The sequence below is a fragment of the Gadus chalcogrammus genome, chromosome 1 (assembly GCF_026213295.1).
Source record: "Gadus chalcogrammus isolate NIFS_2021 chromosome 1, NIFS_Gcha_1.0, whole genome shotgun sequence".
NCBI lineage: Eukaryota > Metazoa > Chordata > Actinopteri > Gadiformes > Gadidae > Gadus > Gadus chalcogrammus.
Window position 1 is genome coordinate 750,473 of NC_079412.1, and position 25,324 is coordinate 775,796.

The window sequence follows — 25,324 nt, forward strand, 5'->3', positions numbered from 1 at the left end:
TCAGAGTTGGTCAATGTGGCCCGGGAAAGGGAAGTCTGGGGCCCCCTGCTTGAGCTGCTCCCCCCGCGACCCGACCCCGGATAAGCGGAAGAAAATGAGATGAACCGATACATGAAAGTTTGCTTAACGATACAAGAGGGGAAATCGGTTATTGACTGGCAGTACGGTATCATACATTTCTTAGAGAAGTAGTCTGCGTACAGATAGCAGAACTGGCCAACGCTTGTCGGCAGGCCTGAATCTTCGTCGTGACGCAACAATGTTTTTCTCTTCGGTGGCTGTCAACACTTAATGCATAAACGTACCGTACTCATATCAATGTGTTGACCGGCACTAGCTTTTGAGCGCACACTAGCTTTTGAGCGCACAAGCGCACACTAGCGCACACTAGCTTTTGAGCGCACAAGCACACAATAGCGTGCGCTTTTGAAATCGCACGCACTGATTAACCTGTATCGTTGACGACAACACAGTTTCAATTCTCTCACTTGTTTCGAACAATAGCATTCGGCAACATCTTTGGTAGGTTAAGCATTGCGTGACCTCATTTGATCAATATAGCACTCACCTGACTTCTCACCCGGGGCCTCATACATGCAAAGCATACGCACTACCACTGAGCTACATCCCCTTACTGCTAGAGTATGTACATTTTAAACCGGCTTCGGAACACACCAAGGGTTTTCTCGTACATGGCATTCAGCACTTGGACCTGACAGTCTTCAGATCTATCAGACCTTGAAATATTTACATTTTATGTTTGGAGAACATGTTGTCAAAAAACATCGAATGCTAAGAGCCTGTCCAGATAATACCAGGTTTTAAATATGTCACCTTCTACATGCTTAGATTAACATATTTGCACTGATTTCATGCAGTCTCACCGTAATATGTGTATGTGTTGGCTGACCAAGGGAATGAAAATTCGTAATCAGAAAGAACCGTTGTCGGCAGGATTCGAACCTGCGCAGGGAGACCCCAATGGATTTCTAGTCCATCGCCTTAACCACTCGGCCACGACAACACACTTGTATAGATCCAATTCTCTGGCTTTTTGGAACAGGAAGAGTCTGGAACACTTAGGGTAGGTTAAGCCTTGCTTGATCTAATTTTGAAATAATCTTCAAATTGACTGAAGCTAGCTTTGATCACATCTTGGAGACGGCAGGCATTGAACCTCAGGCCTTCTACATGAGAAGCATACGCTTTGCCGTTGAGAGAAGTCCCCTGTGTTACTTCAATTGTACATCTGTAAAACCGATTCCTGAAGCTTTGCTTAACGATAGAAGGGACAAATAGGTCATTAGTTGGCACTAGGGTATCATACATTTTATAGAGAATTTAGCTTGCCTGCCGCTGTTTTCATTGATGGAAAGTCTATTGCATTGATGGATTGCAAGCTTACAACCACAAGCAAGATTGCCAATTAGGACAATTCCGTTTTTTTTAACTGCAAGAAACACTTTTATCACATCTACACCAGATGATGCTGTTGCAAAAAGTGTAGGTACTGTTGTGAGTTGAACCCAGGGTCTCCTGTTTACAAGACAGGCGCTTTCACCAGCTAAGCCACAGCACCCCTATGGTAATGTTTACTTGAGACACCAATGAAAAAGGTCTCATGTAGCGTGACCCGATCATGTGTTAAGCTATCAGAACTGGCGGCTAAAGGAATTCCAATTGAGTAGGTTACTTGCATTATACAACTTACTGATGTGATTAGAACACTGCCTCTTCTGTGAACTAGACAGTCACTATGACAGTCCAAGCCACAGCACCCCTCTCAGTTCAGGAGTAATGCTTCAGCAATTGATTGGGAAGACAACGAAAGAGGTCTGCAGTACCATGACATATTTCTGTTGATCCTTTAAACAGCCCCTTAAACATACACTGATTAACCTGTACCGTTGACGGCAGGATTCGAACCTGGGCGGGGAGACCCCAATGGATTTCTAGTCCATCACCGTAACCACACAGTATCGACGTTTCAATTCTCTATCTTGTTCAAACATTAGCATTCTGCAACATTTTTGGTATGTAAAGCATTGCGTGACCTCATTTTGTTTAAAAATTCATCACACAGTAACATTCAGCAATGTTTCGTGATCGGATCATTTTTGACTTCTACCTTATAAAAGGGAATCATTTATAATTCACCCGTCACCTTCACTACAATTTGGAGATGCCGGGGATTGAACCCGGGACCTCATACATGCGAAGCATGCGCTCTACCACTGAGCTACATCCCCATTATGTAATAAATAGTACATCTCTACTGTCAATACCTGAAGCTATGCTTAATGATACAGCCAATCAATAGGTTGACTTGCACTAGACCAGCCGTTCTCAATCTGTGGTACGCGTACCACTGGTGGTACGCGAGCGCCCTCTAGTGGTACGCGGAGTATGAACGATTTTTTCAAGCAATTTTTTGAAGATGAAGCAACCGTTAAAAAATGTTTTTGCATGTACCCATCATATGCAATGATCTTAAACCTGCATTGACTAACTGCTGTGACGATGAGTAGGGGAAGCAAAAAATTTACCAAATCGTCCTGTGACGAGACGTTGAAGTCTGCCTTCAGAGGCCAGACATTTCTGGACTTTTGGATGCAGCGACGCAGCGAATATCCTGCGCTTTCAGACAAGGCTGTGCGCTTTCTCATTCCATTTGCGACCAGGCATCTCTTGGTCGCAAATGGTCGCAAATAAGAGCGATGACTACTGTCATGTCATCGCTCTTATTTTATCCCCAAAAACGCAGCTGATCGGACGCATCACACGATTCGGAGGCATGCTTCACATTTAAGGATTTTAGAAACGGATTCTTATTCTTTTTTTTCAAAAATGCATTCGGAAGAGAAGGGAGACTAGCGTTGCTCACGGGTTGGAATGAAAGGGAGAAAAGGGGACAGAGTTGCCTGCGGAAGCGATGTCTGAGATGCAGAGACTGCTTCACGCTACCAGTGTCTGTTTCGTACGGTGTGGAATGAGAGCTCGTGGAGGCACTATTGCGCAAGTACGCCTGCGTGCTTGCGCAATAGCATGCTGCCCGAGAATGAAGTATCGCTGTCAAATCTGTCCCTGGGAAAAGTAACGTTGCTTGCGCCGAATTGAAAAAGGAAACCGCTATAATGAAATAGCGGTAATATTTCCACATGAATTGATAAAATAACAGGGGATGGGAAGGGGGGGATGGCTGTTTCAGAAGGGGGATGATTTTGATCATTTTTAATTCCAAAGGGGGATGCCATCCCCCCTCAACTTGTGTGCTGGAAGCAGGTTGGATACTGAACCAAGTCTGAGGCTAAATCTAACCTCAATCGACCCAGACATCACTCCCCTCCCACGAAGCATGATAGGCCTAATTTTCAATGTGTGCCTGAGTACATTCTCCTTCAAATCTAAACATAGTTTATATTCTGACCTTATGGCACTTACTGCAGTATTTTTTAATACTGAATACATTGTTTTTCTATGATACACTTGTTCTTACTCATGATAGTTTGATTACAGTGTTTTCGCAGTACACATGATTTCTCTCTTTGCTGTGCATGATTGCTTATAACAGGATTGTTTGACTCCAGTATTTAAATATTCATATTCAATTCTTTGAATGTTTTGATGCAGTAAAATTTACCTCACATGATTGGTTGACTGCAGTTGTTAAAATTAATATTCAGTGCTGTGAATGCTTTAATGCAGTATACTTGTTAATAACCTCACTAGATTGACTGGTATGTTATATGCCAGATGATATCCCCATTTGCTGGGTAGCCCTATTGAAGCAGTTGTTCAATTGTTAGTATTATCCCGTTGCAAGTGTTTAAATACAATACATGAGTTATAGACAGTTGGTTGCTTCAGTCAGGTAAAGTTATGTGAATAATAAATCGTATTATTAATATTAATGCCTTCTGTGTAAACTCTATGTAGTTATAGGCCTACACACTTTATTTTAATTCCGGTGGTACTTGGAGAGCCAAATCATTTCTAAGGTGGTACTCATGGTAAAAAGTTTGAGAACCACTGCACTAGACCATCCTAAGAGATGAAGATATTTGGCCTGCCTGCTAAAAGCAGAGGTGGAAAACTGGTGTGGCAGATTTCAATCATGGAGCGGGGTATCCAATGGATTTCTAGTGCATCAGCTTAACCGCTTGGCCAGGACAATGGTGCTTATCGACCTCAAGTCTATCAGTTGTTCGAACAGTAACAGACTGCAACGCTTCAGGCTGTGTGATCAAATTGTGAAATAGTCCTACACCCTTGACCACAGCTTGCTTTGATCACATCTTAGTGATCGGACCTCAGCACTCCTACATGAGAAGCTTTACAGATGAGCCGAAAACAGATTACTTCAATTGTACATGTGGCAACCGATACATGAAAGTTTGCTTAACGATACAAGAGGGGAAATCGGTTATTGACTGGCAGTACGGTATCATACATTTCTTAGAGAAGTAGTCTGCGTACAGATAGCAGAACTGGCCAACGCTTGTCGGCAGGCCTGAATCTTCGTCGTGACGCAACAATGTTTTTCTCTTCGGTGGCTGTCAACACTTAATGCATAAACGTACCGTACTCATATCAATGTGTTGACCGGCACTAGCTTTTGAGCGCACACTAGCTTTTGAGCGCACAAGCGCACACTAGCGCACACTAGCTTTTGAGCGCACAAGCACACAAAAGCGTGCGCTTTTGAAATCGCACGCACTGATTAACCTGCATCGTTGACGACAACACAGTTTCAATTCTCTCACTTGTTTCGAACAATAGCATTCGGCAACATCTTTGGTAGGTTAAGCATTGCGTGACCTCATTTGATTAATATAGCACTCACCTGACTTTTCTAGGGCAATCAAATGGCGATGCCGGTGATTGAACCCGGGGCCTCATACATGCAAAGCATACGCACTACCACTGAGCTACATCCCCTTACTGCTAGAGTATGTACATTTTAAACCGGCTTCGGAACACACCAAGGGTTTTCTCGTACATGGCATTCAGCACTTGGACCTGACAACACTAGTCTTCAGATCTATCAGACCTTGAAATATTTACATTTTATGTTTGGAGAACATGTTGTCAAAAAACATCGAATGCTAAGAGCCTGTCCAGATAATACCAGGTTTTAAATATGTCACCTTCTACATGCTTAGATTAACATATTTGCACTGATTTCATGCAGTCTCACCGTAATATGTGTATGTGTTGGCTGACCAAGGGAATGAAAATTCGTAATCAGAAAGAACCGTTGTCGGCAGGATTCGAACCTGCGCGGGGAGACCCCAATGGATTTCTAGTCCATCGCCTTAACCACTCGGCCACGACAACACACTTGTATAGATCCAATTCTCTGGCTTTTTGGAACAGGAAGAGTCTGGAACACTTAGGGTAGGTTAAGCCTTGCTTGATCTAATTTTGAAATAATCTTCAAATTGACTGAAGCTAGCTTTGATCACATCTTGGAGACGGCAGGCATTGAACCTCAGGCCTTCTACATGAGAAGCATACGCTTTGCCGTTGAGAGAAGTCCCCTGTGTTACTTCAATTGTACATCTGTAAAACCGATTCCTGAAGCTTTGCTTAACGATAGAAGGGACAAATAGGTCATTAGTTGGCACTAGGGTATCATACATTTTATAGAGAATTTAGCTTGCCTGCCGCTGTTTTCATTGATGGAAAGTCTATTGCATTGATGGATTGCAAGCTTACAACCACAAGCAAGATTGCCAGTTAGGACAATTCCGTTTTTTTTTAACTGCAAGAAACACTTTTATCACATCTACACCAGTTGATGCTGTTGCAAAAAGTGTAGGTACTGCTGGGAGTTGAACCCAGGGTCTCCTGTTTACAAGACAGGCGCTTTCACCAGCTAAGCCACAGCACCCCTATGGTAATGTTTACTTGAGACACCAATGAAAAAGGTCTCATGTAGCGTGACCCGATCATGTGTTAAGCTATCAGAACTGGCGGCTAAAGGAATTCCAATTGAGTAGGTTACTTACATTATACAACTTACTGATGTGATTAGAACACTGCCTCTTCTGTGAACTAGACAGTCACTATGACAGTCCAAGCCACAGCACCCCTCTCAGTTCAGGAGTAATGCTTCAGCAATTGATTGGGAAGACAACGAAAGAGGTCTGCAGTACCATGACATATTTCTGTTGATCCTTTAAACAGCCCCTTAAACATACACTGATTAACCTGTACCGTTGACGGCAGGATTCGAACCTGCGCGGGGAGACCCCAATGGATTTCTAGTCCATCACCGTAACCACACAGTATCGACGTTTCAATTCTCTATCTTGTTCAAACATTAGCATTCTGCAACATTTTTGGTATGTAAAGCATTGCGTGACCTCATTTTGTTTAAAAATTCATCACACAGTACCATTCAGCAATGTTTCGTGATCGGATCATTTTTGACTTCTACCTTATAATAGGGATTCATTTATATTTCACCCGTCACCTTCACTACAATTTGGAGATGCCGGGGATTGAACCCGGGACCTCATACATGCGAAGCATGCGCTCTACCACTGAGCTACATCCCCATTATGTAATAAATAGTACATCTCTACTGTCAATACCTGAAGCTATGCTTAATGATACAGCCAATCAATAGGTTGACTTGCACTAGACCATCCTAAGAGATGAAGATATTTGGCCTGCCTGCTAAAAGCAGAGGTGGAAAACTGGTGTGGCAGATTTCAATCATGGAGCGGGGTATCCAATGGATTTCTAGTGCATCAGCTTAACCGCTTGGCCAGGACAATGGTGCTTATCGACCTCAAGTCTATCAGTTGTTCGAACAGTAACAGACTGCAACGCTTGAGGCTGTGTGATCAAATTGTGAAATAGTCCTACACCCTTGACCACAGCTTGCTTTGATCACATCTTAGTGATCGGACCTCAGCACTCCTACATGAGAAGCTTTACAGATGAGCCGAAAACAGATTACTTCAATTGTACATGTGGCAACCGATACATGAAAGTTTGCTTAACGATACAAGAGGGGAAATCGGTTATTGACTGGCAGTACGGTATCATACATTTCTTAGAGAAGTAGTCTGCGTACAGATAGCAGAACTGGCCAACGCTTGTCGGCAGGCCTGAATCTTCGTCGTGACGCAACAATGTTTTTCTCTTCGGTGGCTGTCAACACTTAATGCATAAACGTACCGTACTCATATCAATGTGTTGACCGTCACTAGCTTTTGAGCGCACACTAGCTTTTGAGCGCACAAGCGCACACTAGCGCACACTAGCTTTTGAGCGCACAAGCACACAAATGCGTGCGCTTTTGAAATCGCACACACTGATTAACCTGTATCGTTGACGACAACACAGTTTCAATTCTCTCACTTGTTTCGAACAATAGCATTCGGCAACATCTTTGGTAGGTTAAGCATTGCGTGACCTCATTTGATCAATATAGCACTCACCTGACTTTTCTAGGGCAATCAAATGGCGATGCCGGTGATTGAACCCGAGGCCTCATACATGCAAAGCATACGCACTACCACTGAGCTACATCCCCTTACTGCTAGAGTATGTACATTTTAAACCGGCTTCAGCACTTGGGATTCAGCACTTGGACCTGACAACACTAGTCTTCAGATCTATCAGACCTTGAAATATTTACATTTTATGTTTGGAGAACATGTTGTCAAAAAACATTGAATGCTAAGAGCCTGTCCAGATAATACCAGGTTTTAAATATGTCACCTTCTACATGCTTAGATTAACATATTTGCACTGATTTCATGCAGTCTCACCGTAATATGTGTATGTGTTGGCTGACCAAGGGAATGAAAATTCGTAATCAGAAAGAACCGTTGTCGGCAGGATTCTAACCTGTGCGGGGAGACCCCAATGGATTTCTAGTCCATCGCCTTAACCACTCGGCCACGACAACAGACTTGTAAAGATCCAATTCTCTGGCTTTTTGGAACAGGAAGAGTCTGGAACACTTAGGGTAGGTTAAGCCTTGCTTGATCTAATTTTGAAATAATCTTCAAATTGACTGAAGCTAGCTTTGATCACATCTTGGAGACGGCAGGCATTGAACCTCAGGCCTTCTACATGAGAAGCATACGCTTTGCCGTTGAGAGAAGTCCCCTGTGTTACTTCAATTGTACATCTGTAAAACCGATTCCTGAAGCTTTGCTTAACGATAGAAGGGACAAATAGGTCATTAGTTGGCACTAGGGTATCATACATTTTATAGAGAATTTAGCTTGCCTGCCGCTGTTTTCATTGATGGAAAGTCTATTGCATTGATGGATTGCAAGCTTACAACCACAAGCAAGATTGCCAGTTAGGACAATTCCGTTTTTTTTTAACTGCAAGAAACACTTTTATCACATCTACACCAGTTGATGCTGTTGCAAAAAGTGTAGGTACTGCTGGGAGTTGAACCCAGGGTCTCCTGTTTACAAGACAGGCGCTTTCACCAGCTATTTCTAGTCCATCACCATAACCACACAGTTTCGACGTTTCAATTCTCTATCTTGTTCAAACATTAGCATTCTGCAACATTTTTGGTATGTAAAGCATTGCGTGACCTAATTTTGTTTAAAAATTCATCACACAGTAACATTCAGCAATGTTTCGTGATCGGATCATTTTTGACTTCTACCTTATAAAAGGGATTCATTTATAATTCACCCGTCACCTTCACTACAATTTGGAGATGCCGGGGATTGAACCCGTGACCTCATACATGCGAAGCATGCGCTCTACCACTGAGCTACATCCCCATTATGTAATAAATAGTACATCTCTACTGTCAATACCTGAAGCTATGCTTAATGATACAGCCAATCAATAGGTTGACTTGCACTAGACCATCCTAAGAGATGAAGATATTTGGCCTGCCTGCTAAAAGCAGAGGTGGAAAACTGGTGTGGCAGATTTCAATCATGGAGCGGGGTATCCAATGGATTTCTAGTGCATCAGCTTAACCGCTTGGCCAGGACAATGGTGCTTATCGACCTCAAGTCTATCAGTTGTTCGAACAGTAACAGACTGCAACGCTTGAGGCTGTGTGATCAAATTGTGAAATAGTCCTACACCCTTGACCACAGCTTGCTTTGATCACATCTTAGTGATCGGACCTCAGCACTCCTACATGAGAAGCTTTACAGATGAGCCGAAAACAGATTACTTCAATTGTACATGTGGCAACCGATACATGTGAACTAGACAGTCACTATGACAGTCCAAGCCACAGCACCTCTCCTCTCCTGGAACCGTCACCTTATCGTGGTGGAGAGGTTTGCGTGTCCCTGTGAACCTGAGGGCTGTGTTGTCTGGAGCCTTGTGCTCCTGGTAGGGTCTCTCATGGCAGAGTGGTCTCAGGCGAGGGGCCAGACTAAGAATGGTTCAAAAATCCTCAATGAATATCGAAAAAAGAGGAGATGTGACCCGGCCCGGAGGAAGCCCGGGGCCCCCGTCTGGAGCTAGGCCCAGACGGAGGGCTCGATGGCGAGCGCCTGGTGGCCGGGTTTGCCACGGAGCCCGGTCGGGCACAGCCCGAACAAACTACGTGGCACCCCCCCTCTCTTCATCTCATGGGCCCACCACCTGTGGGAAGACCCGTTGGGGTCGGGTGCGCAGCCACATGGGTGGCAGCGAAGGTCAGGGGTCTCGACGGACCAGACCCGGGCGGCAGAAGCTAGCTCTGGGGACGTGGAACGTCACCTCGCTGTGGGGAAAGGAACCGGAGCTTGTGAGGGAGGTGGAGAGCTATCAGTTAGATCTGGTGGGGCTTACCTCCACGCACAGTCTCAGCTCTGGTACCGTACTCCTGGATAAGGGTTGGACTCTATTCTTCTCCGGAGTTGCCAAGGGCGTGAGGCGCCGGGCGGGTGTGGGGATACTCATAAATCCCCGGCTGAGCGCCGCGGTGTTGGAGTTTACCCCGGTAGACGAGAGGGTCGCCTCCCTGCGCCTAAGGGTTGTAGGGGGGAAAACTCTGACTGTTGTTTGTGCGTATGCACCAAACAGCAGTTCAGAGTACTCGGCCTTCTTGGAGACCCTGAATGGAGTCCTGTATGGGGCTCCAGTAGGGGACTCCGTAGTTCTGCTGGGTGACTTCAACGCCCACGTGGGCAACGATGGAGACACCTGGAGAGGCGTGGTGGGGAGGAACGGCCTCCCTGATCTAAACCCGAACGGTCGTTTGTTATTGGACTTCTGTGCTAGTCATGGATTATCCATAACAAACACCATGTTCGAACATAAGGGTGCTCATAAGTGTACCTGGTACCAGAGTACCCTAGGCCGAAGATCAATGATCGATTTTGTGATCGTGTCATCTGATCTGAGGCCGCATGTTTTGGACACTCGGGTAAAGAGAGGGGCGGAACTGTCAACCGACCACCATCTGGTTGTGAGTTGGATCAGGGAATGGGGGAAATTTCCGGATAGACCTGGTAAGCCCAAACGCGTAGTGCGGGTGAACTGGGAACGTCTGGAGGAGGCCCCCGTCCTAGGTATCTTCAACTCACACCTCCGGCGGAGTTTTTCTAGCATTCCTGTGGAGGTTGGGGACATTGAGCCGGAGTGGGCTGTGTTCAAAGCCTCCATTGCTGAAGCTGCGGTGGCTAGCTGTGGCCTCAGGGTCTTAGGCTCCTCAAGGGGCGGTAACCCTCGGACACCGTGGTGGACACCGGTGGTCAGGGAAGCCGTCCGATTGAAGAAGGAGGCCTTCCGGGATATGATATCCTGGAGGACTCCTGACTCGGTTGCAGGGTACCGACAGGCCCGAAGGGCTGCAGCTGCTGCCGTGTCGGAGGCTAAGCAGCGGGTGTGGGAGAAGTTCGGAGAGGCCATGGAGAAGGACTTTCGGTCGGCACCAAAGTGTTTCTGGAAGACTATCCGGCACCTCAGGAGGGGGAAACGGGGAACCGTCCAAGCTGTGTACAGTAAGGAGGGGACTCTGTTGACCTCAACTGAGGAGGTCGTCGGACGTTGGAAGGAACACTTTGAGGAACTCCTGAACCCGAATAACACGCCCTCTATGTTGGAGGCAGAGCTCGAGGTTGATGGTGTTTCGTCGTCAATTTCCCTGGTGGAGGTCACTGAGGTAGTCAAACATCTCCGCAGTGGCAAAGCCCCAGGGATTGATGAGATCCAGCCAGAAATGCTAAAGGCTCTGGGTGTTGAGGGGCTGTCATGGTTGACACGCCTATTCAACATCGCGTGGGAGTCGGGTACAGTGCCAAAGGAGTGGCAAACCGGGGTGGTGGTTCCCCTGTTCAAAAAGGGGGACCAGAGAGTGTGTGCCAATTACCGGGGTATCACACTTCTCAGCCTCCCTGGTAAAGTCTACTCCAAGGTACTGGAAAGGAGGGTTCGGCCGGTCGTCGAACCTCAGATTGAAGAGGAACAATGCGGTTTTCGCCCCGGACGTGGAACTACGGACCAGCTCTTCACTCTCGCAAGGATCCTGGAGGGGGCCTGGGAGTATGCCCATCCGGTCTACATGTGTTTTGTGGATCTGGAGAAGGCGTATGACCGGGTCCCCCGGGAGAAACTGTGGGAGGTGCTGCGGGAGTATGGGGTAAAGGGGTCTATCCTCAGGGCCATCCAATCCCTGTACTCCCAAAGCGAGAGCTGTGTTCGCGTCCTCGGCAGCCAGTCAGTTTCGTTCTCGGTGGGTGCTGGGCTCCGCCAGGGCTGCGCCTTGTCACCAATCCTGTTTGTGATATACATGGACAGGATATCGAGGCGTAGTCGTGGTGGGGAGGGGTTGCAGTTCGGTGGTCTGAGGATCTCGTCACTGCTTTTTGCGGATGATGTGGTCCTCATGGGATCATCGGCCTGTGACCTTCAGCACTCACTGGATCGGCTGGCGGCCGAGTGTGAAGCGGCTGGGATGAGGATCAGCACCGCTAAATCTGAGGCCATGACTCTTAGCAGGAAACCGATGGATTGCTTACTCCGGGTAGGAAATGAGTCCTTAGCCCAAGTGAAGGAGTTCAAGTACCTCGGGGTCTTGTTCGCGAGTGAGGGTACTATGGAACGTGAGATTGGCCGGAGAATCGGAGCAGCGGGGGCGGTATTGCGTTCGCTTTACCGCACCGTTGTGACGAAAAGAGAGCTGAGCCGCAAGGCAAAGCTCTCGATCTACCGGTCGATCTTCGTTCCTATCCTCACCTATAGTCATGAGGGCTGGGTGATGACCGAAAGGACGAGATCGCGGGTACAAGCGGCCGAGATGAGTTTTCTCAGAAGGGTGGTTGGCGTCTCCCTTAGGGATAGGGTGAGAAGCTCAGCCATCCGTGAGGAACTCGGATTAGAGCCGCTGCTCCTTTACTTAGAAAGGAGTCAGCTGAGGTGGTTCGGGCATCTGGTAAGGATGCCCACTGGGCGCCTTCCTTGGGAGGTGTTTCAGGCACGTCCAGTGGGGAGGAGACCTCGGGGAAGACCCAGGACTAGGTGGAGAGATTATATCTCAACACTGGCCTGGGAACGCCTCGGGATCCCCCCGTCAGAGTTGGTCAATGTGGCCCGGGAAAGGGAAGTCTGGGGCCCCCTGCTTGAGCTGCTCCCCCCGCGACCCGACCCCGGATAAGCGGAAGAAAATGAGATGAACCGATACATGAAAGTTTGCTTAACGATACAAGAGGGGAAATCGGTTATTGACTGGCAGTACGGTATCATACATTTCTTAGAGAAGTAGTCTGCGTACAGATAGCAGAACTGGCCAACGCTTGTCGGCAGGCCTGAATCTTCGTCGTGACGCAACAATGTTTTTCTCTTCGGTGGCTGTCAACACTTAATGCATAAACGTACCGTACTCATATCAATGTGTTGACCGGCACTAGCTTTTGAGCGCACACTAGCTTTTGAGCGCACAAGCGCACACTAGCGCACACTAGCTTTTGAGCGCACAAGCACACAATAGCGTGCGCTTTTGAAATCGCACGCACTGATTAACCTGTATCGTTGACGACAACACAGTTTCAATTCTCTCACTTGTTTCGAACAATAGCATTCGGCAACATCTTTGGTAGGTTAAGCATTGCGTGACCTCATTTGATCAATATAGCACTCACCTGACTTCTCACCCGGGGCCTCATACATGCAAAGCATACGCACTACCACTGAGCTACATCCCCTTACTGCTAGAGTATGTACATTTTAAACCGGCTTCGGAACACACCAAGGGTTTTCTCGTACATGGCATTCAGCACTTGGACCTGACAACACTAGTCTTCAGATCTATCAGACCTTGAAATATTTACATTTTATGTTTGGAGAACATGTTGTCAAAAAACATCGAATGCTAAGAGCCTGTCCAGATAATACCAGGTTTTAAATATGTCACCTTCTACATGCTTAGATTAACATATTTGCACTGATTTCATGCAGTCTCACCGTAATATGTGTATGTGTTGGCTGACCAAGGGAATGAAAATTCTTAATCAGAGAGAACCGTTGTCGGCAGGATTCGAACCTGCGCGGGGAGACCCCAATGGATTTCTAGTCCATCGCCTTAACCACTCGGCCACGACAACACACTTGTATAGATCCAATTCTCTGGCTTTTTGGAACAGGAAGAGTCTGGAACACTTAGGGTAGGTTAAGCCTTGCTTGATCTAATTTTGAAATAATCTTCAAATTGACTGAAGCTAGCTTTGATCACATCTTGGAGACGGCAGGCATTGAACCTCAGGCCTTCTACATGAGAAGCATACGCTTTGCCGTTGAGAGAAGTCCCCTGTGTTACTTCAATTGTACATCTGTAAAACCGATTCCTGAAGCTTTGCTTAACGATAGAAGGGACAAATAGGTCATTAGTTGGCACTAGGGTATCATACATTTTATAGAGAATTTAGCTTGCCTGCCGCTGTTTTCATTGATGGAAAGTCTATTGCATTGATGGATTGCAAGCTTACAACCACAAGCAAGATTGCCAATTAGGACAATTCCGTTTTTTTTAACTGCAAGAAACACTTTTATCACATCTACACCAGATGATGCTGTTGCAAAAAGTGTAGGTACTGTTGTGAGTTGAACCCAGGGTCTCCTGTTTACAAGACAGGCGCTTTCACCAGCTAAGCCACAGCACCCCTATGGTAATGTTTACTTGAGACACCAATGAAAAAGGTCTCATGTAGCGTGACCCGATCATGTGTTAAGCTATCAGAACTGGCGGCTAAAGGAATTCCAATTGAGTAGGTTACTTGCATTATACAACTTACTGATGTGATTAGAACACTGCCTCTTCTGTGAACTAGACAGTCACTATGACAGTCCAAGCCACAGCACCCCTCTCAGTTCAGGAGTAATGCTTCAGCAATTGATTGGGAAGACAACGAAAGAGGTCTGCAGTACCATGACATATTTCTGTTGATCCTTTAAACAGCCCCTTAAACATACACTGATTAACCTGTACCGTTGACGGCAGGATTCGAACCTGGGCGGGGGGACCCCAATGGATTTCTAGTCCATCACCGTAACCACACAGTATCGACGTTTCAATTCTTTATCTTGTTCAAACATTAGCATTCTGCAACATTTTTGGTATGTAAAGCATTGCGTGACCTCATTTTGTTTAAAAATTCATCACACAGTAACATTCAGCAATGTTTCGTGATCGGATCATTTTTGACTTCTACCTTATAAAAGGGATTCATTTATAATTCACCCGTCACCTTCACTACAATTTGGAGATGCCGGGGATTGAACCCGGGACCTCATACATGCGAAGCATGCGCTCTACCACTGAGCTACATCCCCATTATGTAATAAATAGTACATCTCTACTGTCAATACCTGAAGCTATGCTTAATGATACAGCCAATCAATAGGTTGACTTGCACTAGACCATCCTAAGAGATGAAGATATTTGGCCTGCCTGCTAAAAGCAGAGGTGGAAAACTGGTGTGGCAGATTTCAATCATGGAGCGGGGTATCCAATGGATTTCTAGTGCATCAGCTTAACCGCTTGGCCAGGACAATGGTGCTTATCGACCTCAAGTCTATCAGTTGTTCGAACAGTAACAGACTGCAACGCTTGAGGCTGTGTGATCAAATTGTGAAATAGTCCTACACCCTTGACCACAGCTTGCTTTGATCACATCTTAGTGATCGGACCTCAGCACTCCTACATGAGAAGCTTTACAGATGAGCCGAAAACAGATTACTTCAATTGTACATGTGGCAACCGATACATGAAAGTTTGCTTAACGATACAAGAGGGGAAATCGGTTATTGACTGGCAGTACGGTATCATACATTTCTTAGAGAAGTAGTCTGCGTACAGATAGCAGAACTGGCCAACGCTTGTCGGCAGGCCTGAATCTTCGTCGTGACGCAACAATGTTTTTCTCTTCGGTGGCTGTCAACACTTAATGCATAAACGTACCGTACTCATATCAATGTGTTGACCGGCACTAGCTTTTGAGCGCACACTAGCTTTTGAGCGCACAAGCGCACACTAGCGCACACTAGCTTTTGAGCGCACAAGCACACAAAAGCGTGCGCTTTTGAAATCGCACGCACTGATTAACCTGCATCGTTGACGACAACACAGTTTCAATTCTCTCACTTGTTTCGAACAATAGCATTCGGCAACATCTTTGGTAGGTTAAGCATTGCGTGACCTCATTTGATTAATATAGCACTCACCTGACTTTTCTAGGGCAATCAAATGGCGATGCCGGTGATTGAACCCGGGGCCTCATACATGCAAAGCATACGCACTACCACTGAGCTACATCCCCTTACTGCTAGAGTATGTACATTTTAAACCGGCTTCGGAACACACCAAGGGTTTTCTCGTACATGGCATTCAGCACTTGGACCTGACAACACTAGTCTTCAGATCTATCAGACCTTGAAATATTTACATTTTATGTTTGGAGAACATGTTGTCAAAAAACATCGAATGCTAAGAGCCTGTCCAGATAATACCAGGTTTTAAATATGTCACCTTCTACATGCTTAGATTAACATATTTGCACTGATTTCATGCAGTCTCACCGTAATATGTGTATGTGTTGGCTGACCAAGGGAATGAAAATTCGTAATCAGAAAGAACCGTTGTCGGCAGGATTCGAACCTGCGCGGGGAGACCCCAATGGATTTCTAGTCCATCGCCTTAACCACTCGGCCACGACAACACACTTGTATAGATCCAATTCTCTGGCTTTTTGGAACAGGAAGAGTCTGGAACACTTAGGGTAGGTTAAGCCTTGCTTGATCTAATTTTGAAATAATCTTCAAATTGACTGAAGCTAGCTTTGATCACATCTTGGAGACGGCAGGCATTGAACCTCAGGCCTTCTACATGAGAAGCATACGCTTTGCCGTTGAGAGAAGTCCCCTGTGTTACTTCAATTGTACATCTGTAAAACCGATTCCTGAAGCTTTGCTTAACGATAGAAGGGACAAATAGGTCATTAGTTGGCACTAGGGTATCATACATTTTATAGAGAATTTAGCTTGCCTGCCGCTGTTTTCATTGATGGAAAGTCTATTGCATTGATGGATTGCAAGCTTACAACCACAAGCAAGATTGCCAGTTAGGACAATTCCGTTTTTTTTAACTGCAAGAAACACTTTTATCACATCTACACCAGTTGATGCTGTTGCAAAAAGTGTAGGTACTGCTGGGAGTTGAACCCAGGGTCTCCTGTTTACAAGACAGGCGCTTTCACCAGCTAAGCCACAGCACCCCTATGGTAATGTTTACTTGAGACACCAATGAAAAAGGTCTCATGTAGCGTGACCCGATCATGTGTTAAGCTATCAGAACTGGCGGCTAAAGGAATTCCAATTGAGTAGGTTACTTACATTATACAACTTACTGATGTGATTAGAACACTGCCTCTTCTGTGAACTAGACAGTCACTATGACAGTCCAAGCCACAGCACCCCTCTCAGTTCAGGAGTAATGCTTCAGCAATTGATTGGGAAGACAACGAAAGAGGTCTGCAGTACCATGACATATTTCTGTTGATCCTTTAAACAGCCCCTTAAACATACACTGATTAACCTGTACCGTTGACGGCAGGATTCGAACCTGCGCGGGGAGACCCCAATGGATTTCTAGTCCATCACCGTAACCACACAGTATCGACGTTTCAATTCTCTATCTTGTTCAAACATTAGCATTCTGCAACATTTTTGGTATGTAAAGCATTGCGTGACCTCATTTTGTTTAAAAATTCATCACACAGTACCATTCAGCAATGTTTCGTGATCGGATCATTTTTGACTTCTACCTTATAAAAGGGATTCATTTATATTTCACCCGTCACCTTCACTACAATTTGGAGATGCCGGGGATTGAACCCGGGACCTCATACATGCGAAGCATGCGCTCTACCACTGAGCTACATCCCCATTATGTAATAAATAGTACATCTCTACTGTCAATACCTGAAGCTATGCTTAATGATACAGCCAATCAATAGGTTGACTTGCACTAGACCATCCTAAGAGATGAAGATATTTGGCCTGCCTGCTAAAAGCAGAGGTGGAAAACTGGTGTGGCAGATTTCAATCATGGAGCGGGGTATCCAATGGATTTCTAGTGCATCAGCTTAACCGCTTGGCCAGGACAATGGTGCTTATCGACCTCAAGTCTATCAGTTGTTCGAACAGTAACAGACTGCAACGCTTGAGGCTGTGTGATCAAATTGTGAAATAGTCCTACACCCTTGACCACAGCTTGCTTTGATCACATCTTAGTGATCGGACCTCAGCACTCCTACATGAGAAGCTTTACAGATGAGCCGAAAACAGATTACTTCAATTGTACATGTGGCAACCGATACATGAAAGTTTGCTTAACGATACAAGAGGGGAAATCGGTTATTGACTGGCAGTACGGTATCATACATTTCTTAGAGAAGTAGTCTGCGTACAGATAGCAGAACTGGCCAACGCTTGTCGGCAGGCCTGAATCTTCGTCGTGACGCAACAATGTTTTTCTCTTCGGTGGCTGTCAACACTTAATGCATAAACGTACCGTACTCATATCAATGTGTTGACCGGCACTAGCTTTTGAGCGCACACTAGCTTTTGAGCGCACAAGCGCACACTAGCGCACACTAGCTTTTGAGCGCACAAGCACACAAAAGCGTGCGCTTTTGAAATCGCACGCACTGATTAACCTGTATCGTTGACGACAACACAGTTTCAATTCTCTCACTTGTTTCGAACAATAGCATTCGGCAACATCTTTGGTAGGTTAAGCATTGCGTGACCTCATTTGATCAATATAGCACTCACCTGACTTTTCTAGGGCAATCAAATGGCGATGCCGGTGATTGAACCCGAGGCCTCATACATGCAAAGCATACGCACTACCACTGACCTACATCCCCTTACTGCTAGAGTATGTACATTTTAAACCGGCTTCAGCACTTGGGATTCAGCACTTGGACCTGACAACACTAGTCTTCAGATCTATCAGACCTTGAAATATTTACATTTTATGTTTGGAGAACATGTTGTCAAAAAACATTGAATGCTAAGAGCCTGTCCAGATAATACCAGGTTTTAAATATGTCACCGTCTACATGCTTAGATTAACATATTTGCACTGATTTCATGCAGTCTCACCGTAATATGTGTATGTGTTGGCTGACCAAGGGAATGAAAATTCGTAATCAGAAAGAACCGTTGTCGGCAGGATTCGAACCTGCGCGGGGAGACCCCAATGGATTTCTAGTCCATCGCCTTAACCACTCGGCCAAAAAAGGGGCAAAAGGGACTGCCCGGCCGGGGGAAAAGAAAAAAAGAGAGAGGAAAGAGGGGGGAAAGAGAGAAAAAGAAAAGGAGAAAAAAGGAGGAAAACGTGCACTATATCATTTTTTATCACCTCTCTTATCTTTTCAACATTGTTTACACACAGTATCATCACTTTAATTTTCATGTCTTTTGCAGGATTCGAACCTGGGCTCTGGCGAAATCGCTTGCATCTTCGCTTGTTCTCGAGTCACGTGTCCCCCCCCCCCTCCCAGATACACACACGGACTCTACCTCCACTACACACTTAATTAACATAAAAGCCCTTGTGTTACAGTAACACACAATTATCTTTACACATTGCACATACACTTTCTGCACATTCTTTCTTTTTATATATGGTTATACTATATGTCTTATTTATCTTATGTTGACTGTTTGTTGTGCAATTACATGTTCCGCACCAACTTACCCACAAATAATTCCTGGTTGATGCAAACCTTCCTGGCAATAAAGCTTATTCTGATTCTGACTGGCTTTAGTTTTAACAATCACATTCAATTATGGATGACACTCACTGTCCTGGTATTCAAGAGGAAATTAAATAAAGACGTGAAGGCTGTTCTTGGCTCAAATACAATTATTAAACTTTATTTTAACGACAGAGACGAACAACAGAGAGACAGACAGAGAGACAGAGAGGAACAACAAAGAGACAGACAGACAGAAAGACAGCAACTACACACTATTCCTCCACTCTTCCAGGGTCATTCCTGAGGCAGGACAATACCACCGCCCCTTCAGCTGGGTGTGTCCAGTGACTTTATTTTTGGCCTGGCCGCACCCCTTGCAGGTATAGTGGTAGTTCTCTTTTCTCAGCCTCTTCCGTGCCGGATCCCCCCTTGACGCAAGCTCCTCATCCTCCTGGGCAGCTTTATTGAGCCTCCAGGCGCGTGCCCTTGGCTGGGATGGAGGAGCATCAGGAGATAGGGAATTAGGAAACGGAGGAGCTTGAGGAAGTGGAGGAGCATGAAATGGAGGAGCATGAGGATATGGAGGAGCATATGGAGGAGCATGAGGATATGGAGGAGCATATGGAGGAGCATGAGGATATGGAGTAGAAATGTAAAATGGAGGAGCATGAGGAAGTGGAGGTGCATGAGGATATGGAAATGGAAAGTGCGGATATGGGGGAAGATGAGGAAATGGAGGAAGTGGCCCAAATTGTGGAGGGAACTGGGGAGGTGGAGATGGCGGAGGCTTGTTCGCCGCTAGAGTGCGCTGGCGGGGGAAAGCTTCCCCCTCGTGATTTTCCGGCTCCTCAAATGTCATTGCCCCATGTGCATGTTGCACAGGGGCAGCCGGAAGGGTGTTCAGAGCAGGGAGAGGCTCCTCTGCCAGGTGCACCTGTTTGGGCAGTACAGTGCCTTGCAGCAGCATGTCCCTGTCCTTCCTTTTATCCCTCCTAAGCAGCCTACAACACAAACATTCATTATTTTATGTAAGCCTATCCTCCCTCCCTAAGGTTATTACATATTTTCTAACGAGCATGCAGGTGGAGGTTTTCCTTGAGGTTAAATCTTTATAAACTGTCTTGACTGTATGGGAAAGGTAAATGAAATAACACATACCATGAAGAGACTGTGGTGTTGTTTACTGGCACCAGAACCAGGTCTGTGTCATCACAGACAACCCTGCTGTCCTCAAGCAGCTGTTTGATGTGGCTGTACACGCTTACGATGGACTGAGGGATGGGCATTGTTTTCCCCTTTGTGTCCTTTGGCCTGTTGCGTGACTGCTCAAACTCTTTTAAGAGTCTGAGGCAGACACACTCACAGACCCTGTGAACTTCGGGGTCCTGGGCTGCTTGGCCATGAGTCATGTACAGCCTGTGGGAGAGAAGGATGATATGATATGTACTGTGAACAAGGATATAAAGTCATGAAGAACCAAGTGACAATGTCAACAGGGATTTCAATAAAATAATCTACACATAATAAATACATTTCATAAAATGATATCAAATTGTGGTCAAGCACCTCTCTGCCGCCTGCTGTCCAGGAGCAGAGCCACTCGGCTTCCTCGGCGCTCTCCATGGTCCTCCTGACGCATGCGACTTCTTCTTTGCCTTCTGGGTGTACCTGAACGGTGAAAGAGACATCCATATGCTTAATTCATTCCATGGAATGTATGTTTAATTTTGGTGTAATAATAATAATAATTACTATTTTGTACCTTGAAGGTTTCCGATCCATCGCATGTAAAGCCGCGTACAGGCGAACTATGTCCGCCTCCTCCTTGGCTGACAAGGCCGTGATGGTGCGGTTTAATCCGAGTAGGTAGGCAGCAAGGGCATCTACTGCGTCCCACCCCGGAACGCCCCTCGAATCACATTGGCTGGTCTGAAAAGTGATAAGAGAGAAAAAGAAAAAAGAAGCAAATAAATGTACACTCTTGTTTCTAATATGTGAGCAATGCTAATTTTACATTCATTTATCTTATTGTATGTTATTGACCTCTGTGACAGAGGCAGGCATGCTGATGGCAGGCATGCTGATGGCAGGCACGCTGATGGCAGGCACGCTGATGGCAGGCACGCTGATGGCAGGCATGCTGATGGCATCATCCTCCTCCTCCTCCTCCTCCTCCTCCTCCAGCACCGGCAAGGGGATTTCTGAGATGGAGGCCTGTGATGGAGCCAGCAGGTCGCCTCTATTGGTCTGCTCCAATAAATATTCCACGGCTATGCGTTCGCCTGTAACCAGCATAGACACAAAGATAAAGAAAGGACATACATACTGTACATACATCCATCTCCTACATGAATAGCACAATCTTTGCACTCAAGAAATGCATGTCCTCTGGGTAGGGGGGTGCCTAAGAAAAAGAGGAGGGGATGTAATACTCCGGGCAACCAGTGTTGCTCTGAGATCTCTCTTACCAGTAGGTTTCCCAGGAAGGGTGAACTCTGGCACCAGAGCACAACCATGCACACGCTGGCTTAGGTTGTTAAGGTGGGACATCAACCGAACATCGAAGCTTCTTAGGGTGGAGGCCCCCTCCACATCTACTGCCTCCTTGGCCCGGCCCATGTTCCACCTTGATATACCCTCCAGCATGTACATTTGCATGTGCACCGCATTGCACCGCCAGCCTAAGAAACAAAACACTCTGTCCAGTCAACCCTTATTGTAAAGTGAATACATATGAATACCCGTCAGTGGTAATTGTGCTATTTTGAATAATCACAACACATGCAAATGTACCTGGAATGAAAGCACACTGGTGCCGGTGGAAACTCTCCAGGGAGGAGGACCCCCTACCACACCTAAGGATGTCCAGCTCCTTGCCGCCCTTCTGGAGTGTCCCCACCTTTGTGTAGAGTGAAACACCTGCAGGGTCTTGGAGGCACTCCAGGTGCTTCTGCTGAACTTCCCACACGTGGCGCATGCTTTCATGGCTCACCAGACGCAGCCCTGTGGTGTCTGTGAGCTCCCACACAGATTCCAGGAGCCCTGAAATACTGCTCCGCATCTCCTCCACTCCACGCGTCCTCCTCCTGCAGTGCCTCTTCATTTCAGCTGAGCTGATGGTGGCCATGAGCTGGTCGTCAGTGGGAGTATGTCCGCTGTGGCTGCTCTTCCACTCCGCTCTCTTGGCCTCCTTCAGGCGTTGCACATCCTCCTGGTCCCAGAGAAAAATGCAGGCGGAAAGCTTGGCACAAAAGGTGCCATAGAGAGGGTGGTGTTCGGTTGTGAGGCCGCAGTTAAAGCGCCTCATAAAATGGAAGCTATCCAGGCGCACTGCAGACCTCCATGGGCGAAAGAGTTTCGCCACTGCAGACACACCTGTGAAAAACAACCATTCTTAATACCATAGACCACAACACCTTTGTGTGGTTACTCCCAATTGCCTGACACTTCTCCCCAAAGTAGCATTGGTATTAAATAAATACATTTAATACAAATGCTACCAACAGTGTGTCTGTGTGTGTGTTAGTGAGTGAGTAAGTGTGTGTGTGTGTGTGTGTGTGTGTGTGTGTGTGTGTGTGTGTGTGTGTGTGTGTGTGTGTGTGTGTGTGTGTGTGTGTGTGTGTGTGTGTGTGTGTGTCTGTGTGTCTGTGTGTGAGTGAGAGAGCAATTTTCACACACCTGACTGGCTGCAGCAGTCCCGATCAACATAGATGGCCTCAGGTTCAGGTTGGCCCGCATTCCTATACCGGGTGACGACGCCCTGGCACAACTCCTCTAACCCTGCACCTTCACCCGCCGTCAGCACAGAGTTCAACACCTGGCCAAACTCGTTGCCGATGTTCGACATCCAGGCGGCACTGTCCCCGATTTCACCAGCCAGCTTCTTGGTGACCTGTAAAACAAACACAAGCACTATGAAGTAAACCAATTTCCTGTTTGGTTGTAATTATACAATTTTGTATATTTTTCTACTGTTGAAACCCTCACCTTCTTTGTGGAGTCCATTTTCAGGATTCTCCCATAGGTTGAAGTGATCACACCCTTCATCTCCTCCACGTGGCTGAGGATGTCGTTGGAGTGGACTGTCTCAAACCACTGGGCGAGTGGAAGGGGCCTGAAGGGTGGTGGAGGAGGGTATATGGCTGCAGAGAGGACAAATGTAGCCATCTTTTTGTGCAGCTCGCAGTCAGCCAGGTAGCGGATGGTCTGCCGGGCCCACTCCTCGCTGTGACCTTCCGCTATGGCAGACTGGAGGTAGGAGGAACTGTTCCCGCTGGTCCTCGGCTTCAGGAAGGTCATCACTTTCCTATCCAGAGCCAGCTGTGTTGTGAGGACAGCGGGAAACAGGCTCCTGTGTGCCACATCCAGCTGCGAGAGCATGTCGCAGCTCCATGGGCAGACCGGCTGCGAGCACCTGCAGCAACGTGGATAGTCCGCTCCCACAAGATAATAGCGGCTATCCACGTCGATCACCTCCCTTACCTTCCGGTAAATCCCGGAGCTGTTCATCTTTGAGGAACACTGGGGGCACTTTGAGGGGATCCCCCACATCCTCATCGGTGCCCAGATAAACAGCCTCTGCCGGAAGTACCAGCCAGGCTCAGGAGGGGATGGTTTGGGCTCCAGTGGAGGGTGAAACCAGCAGGCCTGGATCTTTTGCTTGAGTTGGCCTGTAGGCTCATACAAGCATTTGGAAACCCAGACCTGATCGGCTTCCTGGATCACCCTTCTGAACTGGTCAGGCAGGAAACCTTTCCAGTTGACCCTCTGTGCTGCAGGTGGTGGAGCTGCCGTGTGGTGTGGCGCGGCAGAGCAGGATGAAGAAGGGGGCAGAGACGGCTCTGATGGTACCCTGAAGTGTGCTGCAGGTGGTGGAGCTGCCGTGTGGTGTGGCGCGGCAGAGCAGGGTGAAGAAGGGGGCAGAGACGGCTTTGATGGTACCCTGAAGTGTGCTGCAGGTGGTGGAGCTGCCGTGTGGTGTGGCGCGGCAGAGTAGGATGAAGAAGGGGGCAGAGACGGCTCTGATGGTACCCTGAAGTGTGCTGCAGGTGGTGGAGCTGCCGTGTGGTGTGGCGCGGCAGAGCAGGGTGAAGAAGGGGGCAGAGACGGCTTTGATGGTACCCTGAAGTGTGCTGCAGGTGGTGGAGCTGCCGTGTGGTGTGGCGCGGCAGAGCAGGATGAAGAAGGGGGCAGAGACGGCTTTGATGGTACCCTGAAGGCATAGTGAACCACTTCGATGTGGTTCAAAAGACCAACAGCACCCTGCACCTTGGCCCCACAGGTATCACACTGCTCCTCCGTGTGGTGGTCCGACAGGTGCTGGGTGAACCGGTCTCCCTCCACATGCAGGTTGCACAGGCAGCACTGCACTCCCTCTCCTGCTTCTGCGTCTCCTCTCCCTGCCTCTGCGTTGACTGCCCCTGCCTCTGTGTCTCCTCCTCTCGCTGCCTCTGTGTCTCCTCCTCTCGCTGCCTCTGTCTCTCCTCCTCTCGCTGCCTCTGTCTCTCCTCCTCTCGCTGCCTCTGTCTCTCCTCCTCTCGCTGCCTCTGTGCCTCCTCTCGCTGCCTCTGTCTCTCCTCCTCTCGCTGCCTCTGTGCCTCCTCTCGCTGCCTCTGTGCCTCCTCTCGCTGCCTCTGTCTCTCCTCCTCTCGCTGCCTCTGTGCCTCCTCTCGCTGCCTCTGTGCCTCCTCTCGCTGCCTCTGTCTCTCCTCTCCCTACGTCCGTGCTCCCTGCCTCGTCCGTCTTAACTCCTCCTGCCTCACTAGACCCAGCAGCGCCTGATGACAGATCTGCTGGCTGGGGGGGGGGGGGGGGGGTTACAAAAAGAGGGCCATGCTATGCTACATGCAACTAAGAATCCTACACTACTATACTAGTTTTCTCCAGAATGGTACAGATACATATTGTTCAATAAATAAATCCACAAAATAGAACGATGCATTGAATAGTGTTTATTCTGACATGTTAAAAGAAAATCAATAAAAAGCAAACAGGCTTTGAAAACATCAGAGGCATTACTGCAAAATCACTGAAGCCCACCAGAGGAAAAAACAAACAAACAAACCAGCAAACAATCAATTAGTAAATAATTTCACCTACCTTGTGGAACCCACAGGAGCACTTAAGGC

General features: G+C 47.1%; 1 protein-coding gene and 15 non-coding genes across 17 annotated transcripts; all 16 read right to left on the reverse strand.

The window, feature by feature from the left end:
* Positions 1 to 942: 942 nt before the first annotated feature.
* trnas-aga (transfer RNA serine (anticodon AGA)) lies at positions 943 to 1,024 on the reverse strand. Its single transcript has one exon. It is a non-coding gene; the product is annotated as a tRNA-Ser (tRNA).
* A 481-nt stretch (positions 1,025 to 1,505) lies between these two features.
* trnat-ugu (transfer RNA threonine (anticodon UGU)) lies at positions 1,506 to 1,579 on the reverse strand. Its single transcript has one exon. It is a non-coding gene; the product is annotated as a tRNA-Thr (tRNA).
* Positions 1,580 to 2,177: 598 nt separating this feature from the next.
* Positions 2,178 to 2,249, reverse strand: trnaa-cgc (transfer RNA alanine (anticodon CGC)). The gene has a single exon. It is a non-coding gene; the product is annotated as a tRNA-Ala (tRNA).
* A 3,006-nt stretch (positions 2,250 to 5,255) lies between these two features.
* Positions 5,256 to 5,337, reverse strand: trnas-aga (transfer RNA serine (anticodon AGA)). Its single transcript has one exon. It is a non-coding gene; the product is annotated as a tRNA-Ser (tRNA).
* Positions 5,338 to 5,819: 482 nt separating this feature from the next.
* trnat-ugu (transfer RNA threonine (anticodon UGU)) lies at positions 5,820 to 5,893 on the reverse strand. The gene has a single exon. It is a non-coding gene; the product is annotated as a tRNA-Thr (tRNA).
* Positions 5,894 to 6,491: 598 nt separating this feature from the next.
* On the reverse strand, positions 6,492 to 6,563 carry trnaa-cgc (transfer RNA alanine (anticodon CGC)). Its single transcript has one exon. It is a non-coding gene; the product is annotated as a tRNA-Ala (tRNA).
* Positions 6,564 to 7,845: 1,282 nt separating this feature from the next.
* Positions 7,846 to 7,927, reverse strand: trnas-aga (transfer RNA serine (anticodon AGA)). Its single transcript has one exon. It is a non-coding gene; the product is annotated as a tRNA-Ser (tRNA).
* Positions 7,928 to 8,699: 772 nt separating this feature from the next.
* On the reverse strand, positions 8,700 to 8,771 carry trnaa-cgc (transfer RNA alanine (anticodon CGC)). Its single transcript has one exon. It is a non-coding gene; the product is annotated as a tRNA-Ala (tRNA).
* Positions 8,772 to 13,456: 4,685 nt separating this feature from the next.
* On the reverse strand, positions 13,457 to 13,538 carry trnas-aga (transfer RNA serine (anticodon AGA)). The gene has a single exon. It is a non-coding gene; the product is annotated as a tRNA-Ser (tRNA).
* Positions 13,539 to 14,019: 481 nt separating this feature from the next.
* On the reverse strand, positions 14,020 to 14,093 carry trnat-ugu (transfer RNA threonine (anticodon UGU)). Its single transcript has one exon. It is a non-coding gene; the product is annotated as a tRNA-Thr (tRNA).
* A 598-nt stretch (positions 14,094 to 14,691) lies between these two features.
* trnaa-cgc (transfer RNA alanine (anticodon CGC)) lies at positions 14,692 to 14,763 on the reverse strand. Its single transcript has one exon. It is a non-coding gene; the product is annotated as a tRNA-Ala (tRNA).
* A 1,303-nt stretch (positions 14,764 to 16,066) lies between these two features.
* trnas-aga (transfer RNA serine (anticodon AGA)) lies at positions 16,067 to 16,148 on the reverse strand. The gene has a single exon. It is a non-coding gene; the product is annotated as a tRNA-Ser (tRNA).
* Positions 16,149 to 16,629: 481 nt separating this feature from the next.
* Positions 16,630 to 16,703, reverse strand: trnat-ugu (transfer RNA threonine (anticodon UGU)). The gene has a single exon. It is a non-coding gene; the product is annotated as a tRNA-Thr (tRNA).
* A 598-nt stretch (positions 16,704 to 17,301) lies between these two features.
* trnaa-cgc (transfer RNA alanine (anticodon CGC)) lies at positions 17,302 to 17,373 on the reverse strand. The gene has a single exon. It is a non-coding gene; the product is annotated as a tRNA-Ala (tRNA).
* A 1,282-nt stretch (positions 17,374 to 18,655) lies between these two features.
* trnas-aga (transfer RNA serine (anticodon AGA)) lies at positions 18,656 to 18,740 on the reverse strand. The gene has a single exon. It is a non-coding gene; the product is annotated as a tRNA-Ser (tRNA).
* A 298-nt stretch (positions 18,741 to 19,038) lies between these two features.
* LOC130391309 (uncharacterized) lies at positions 19,039 to 23,176 on the reverse strand. 2 transcript variants are annotated; one of them, XM_056601403.1, is made up of 8 exons: positions 22,875 to 23,176; positions 21,990 to 22,571; positions 21,665 to 21,877; positions 21,240 to 21,478; positions 20,959 to 21,125; positions 20,763 to 20,864; positions 20,355 to 20,612; positions 19,039 to 20,197 (listed from the first exon to the last, which is right to left on the reverse strand). In XM_056601403.1, the coding sequence occupies exons 1-8, from the start codon at positions 23,041 to 23,043 to the stop codon at positions 19,462 to 19,464; spliced, it is 2,466 nt and encodes an 821-aa protein (XP_056457378.1). In that variant the 5' UTR covers positions 23,044 to 23,176; the 3' UTR covers positions 19,039 to 19,461. The 2 variants fall into 2 exon arrangements, with proteins under 2 accessions (XP_056457378.1, XP_056457460.1); XM_056601485.1 differs by lacking the exon at positions 19,039 to 20,197 and having other exon boundaries at positions 20,525 to 20,864.
* Positions 23,177 to 25,324: the final 2,148 nt, after the last annotated feature.

Excerpts from the sequence above, each read along its gene's own strand:
- LOC130391309 (XM_056601403.1), bottom strand. The coding sequence starts at position 23,043 with ATGTCGAACATCGGCAACGAGTTTGGCCAGGTGTTGAACTCTGTGCTG. Across the intron at positions 22,572-22,874 it reads GGACTGCTGCAGCCAGTCAG|GTGTGTCTGCAGTGGCGAAA; the intron begins GTGTGTGAAAAT and ends TGTTTTTCACAG. Across the intron at positions 21,479-21,664 it reads CCTTCCTGGGAAACCTACTG|GCGAACGCATAGCCGTGGAA; the intron begins GTAAGAGAGATC and ends TGCTGGTTACAG.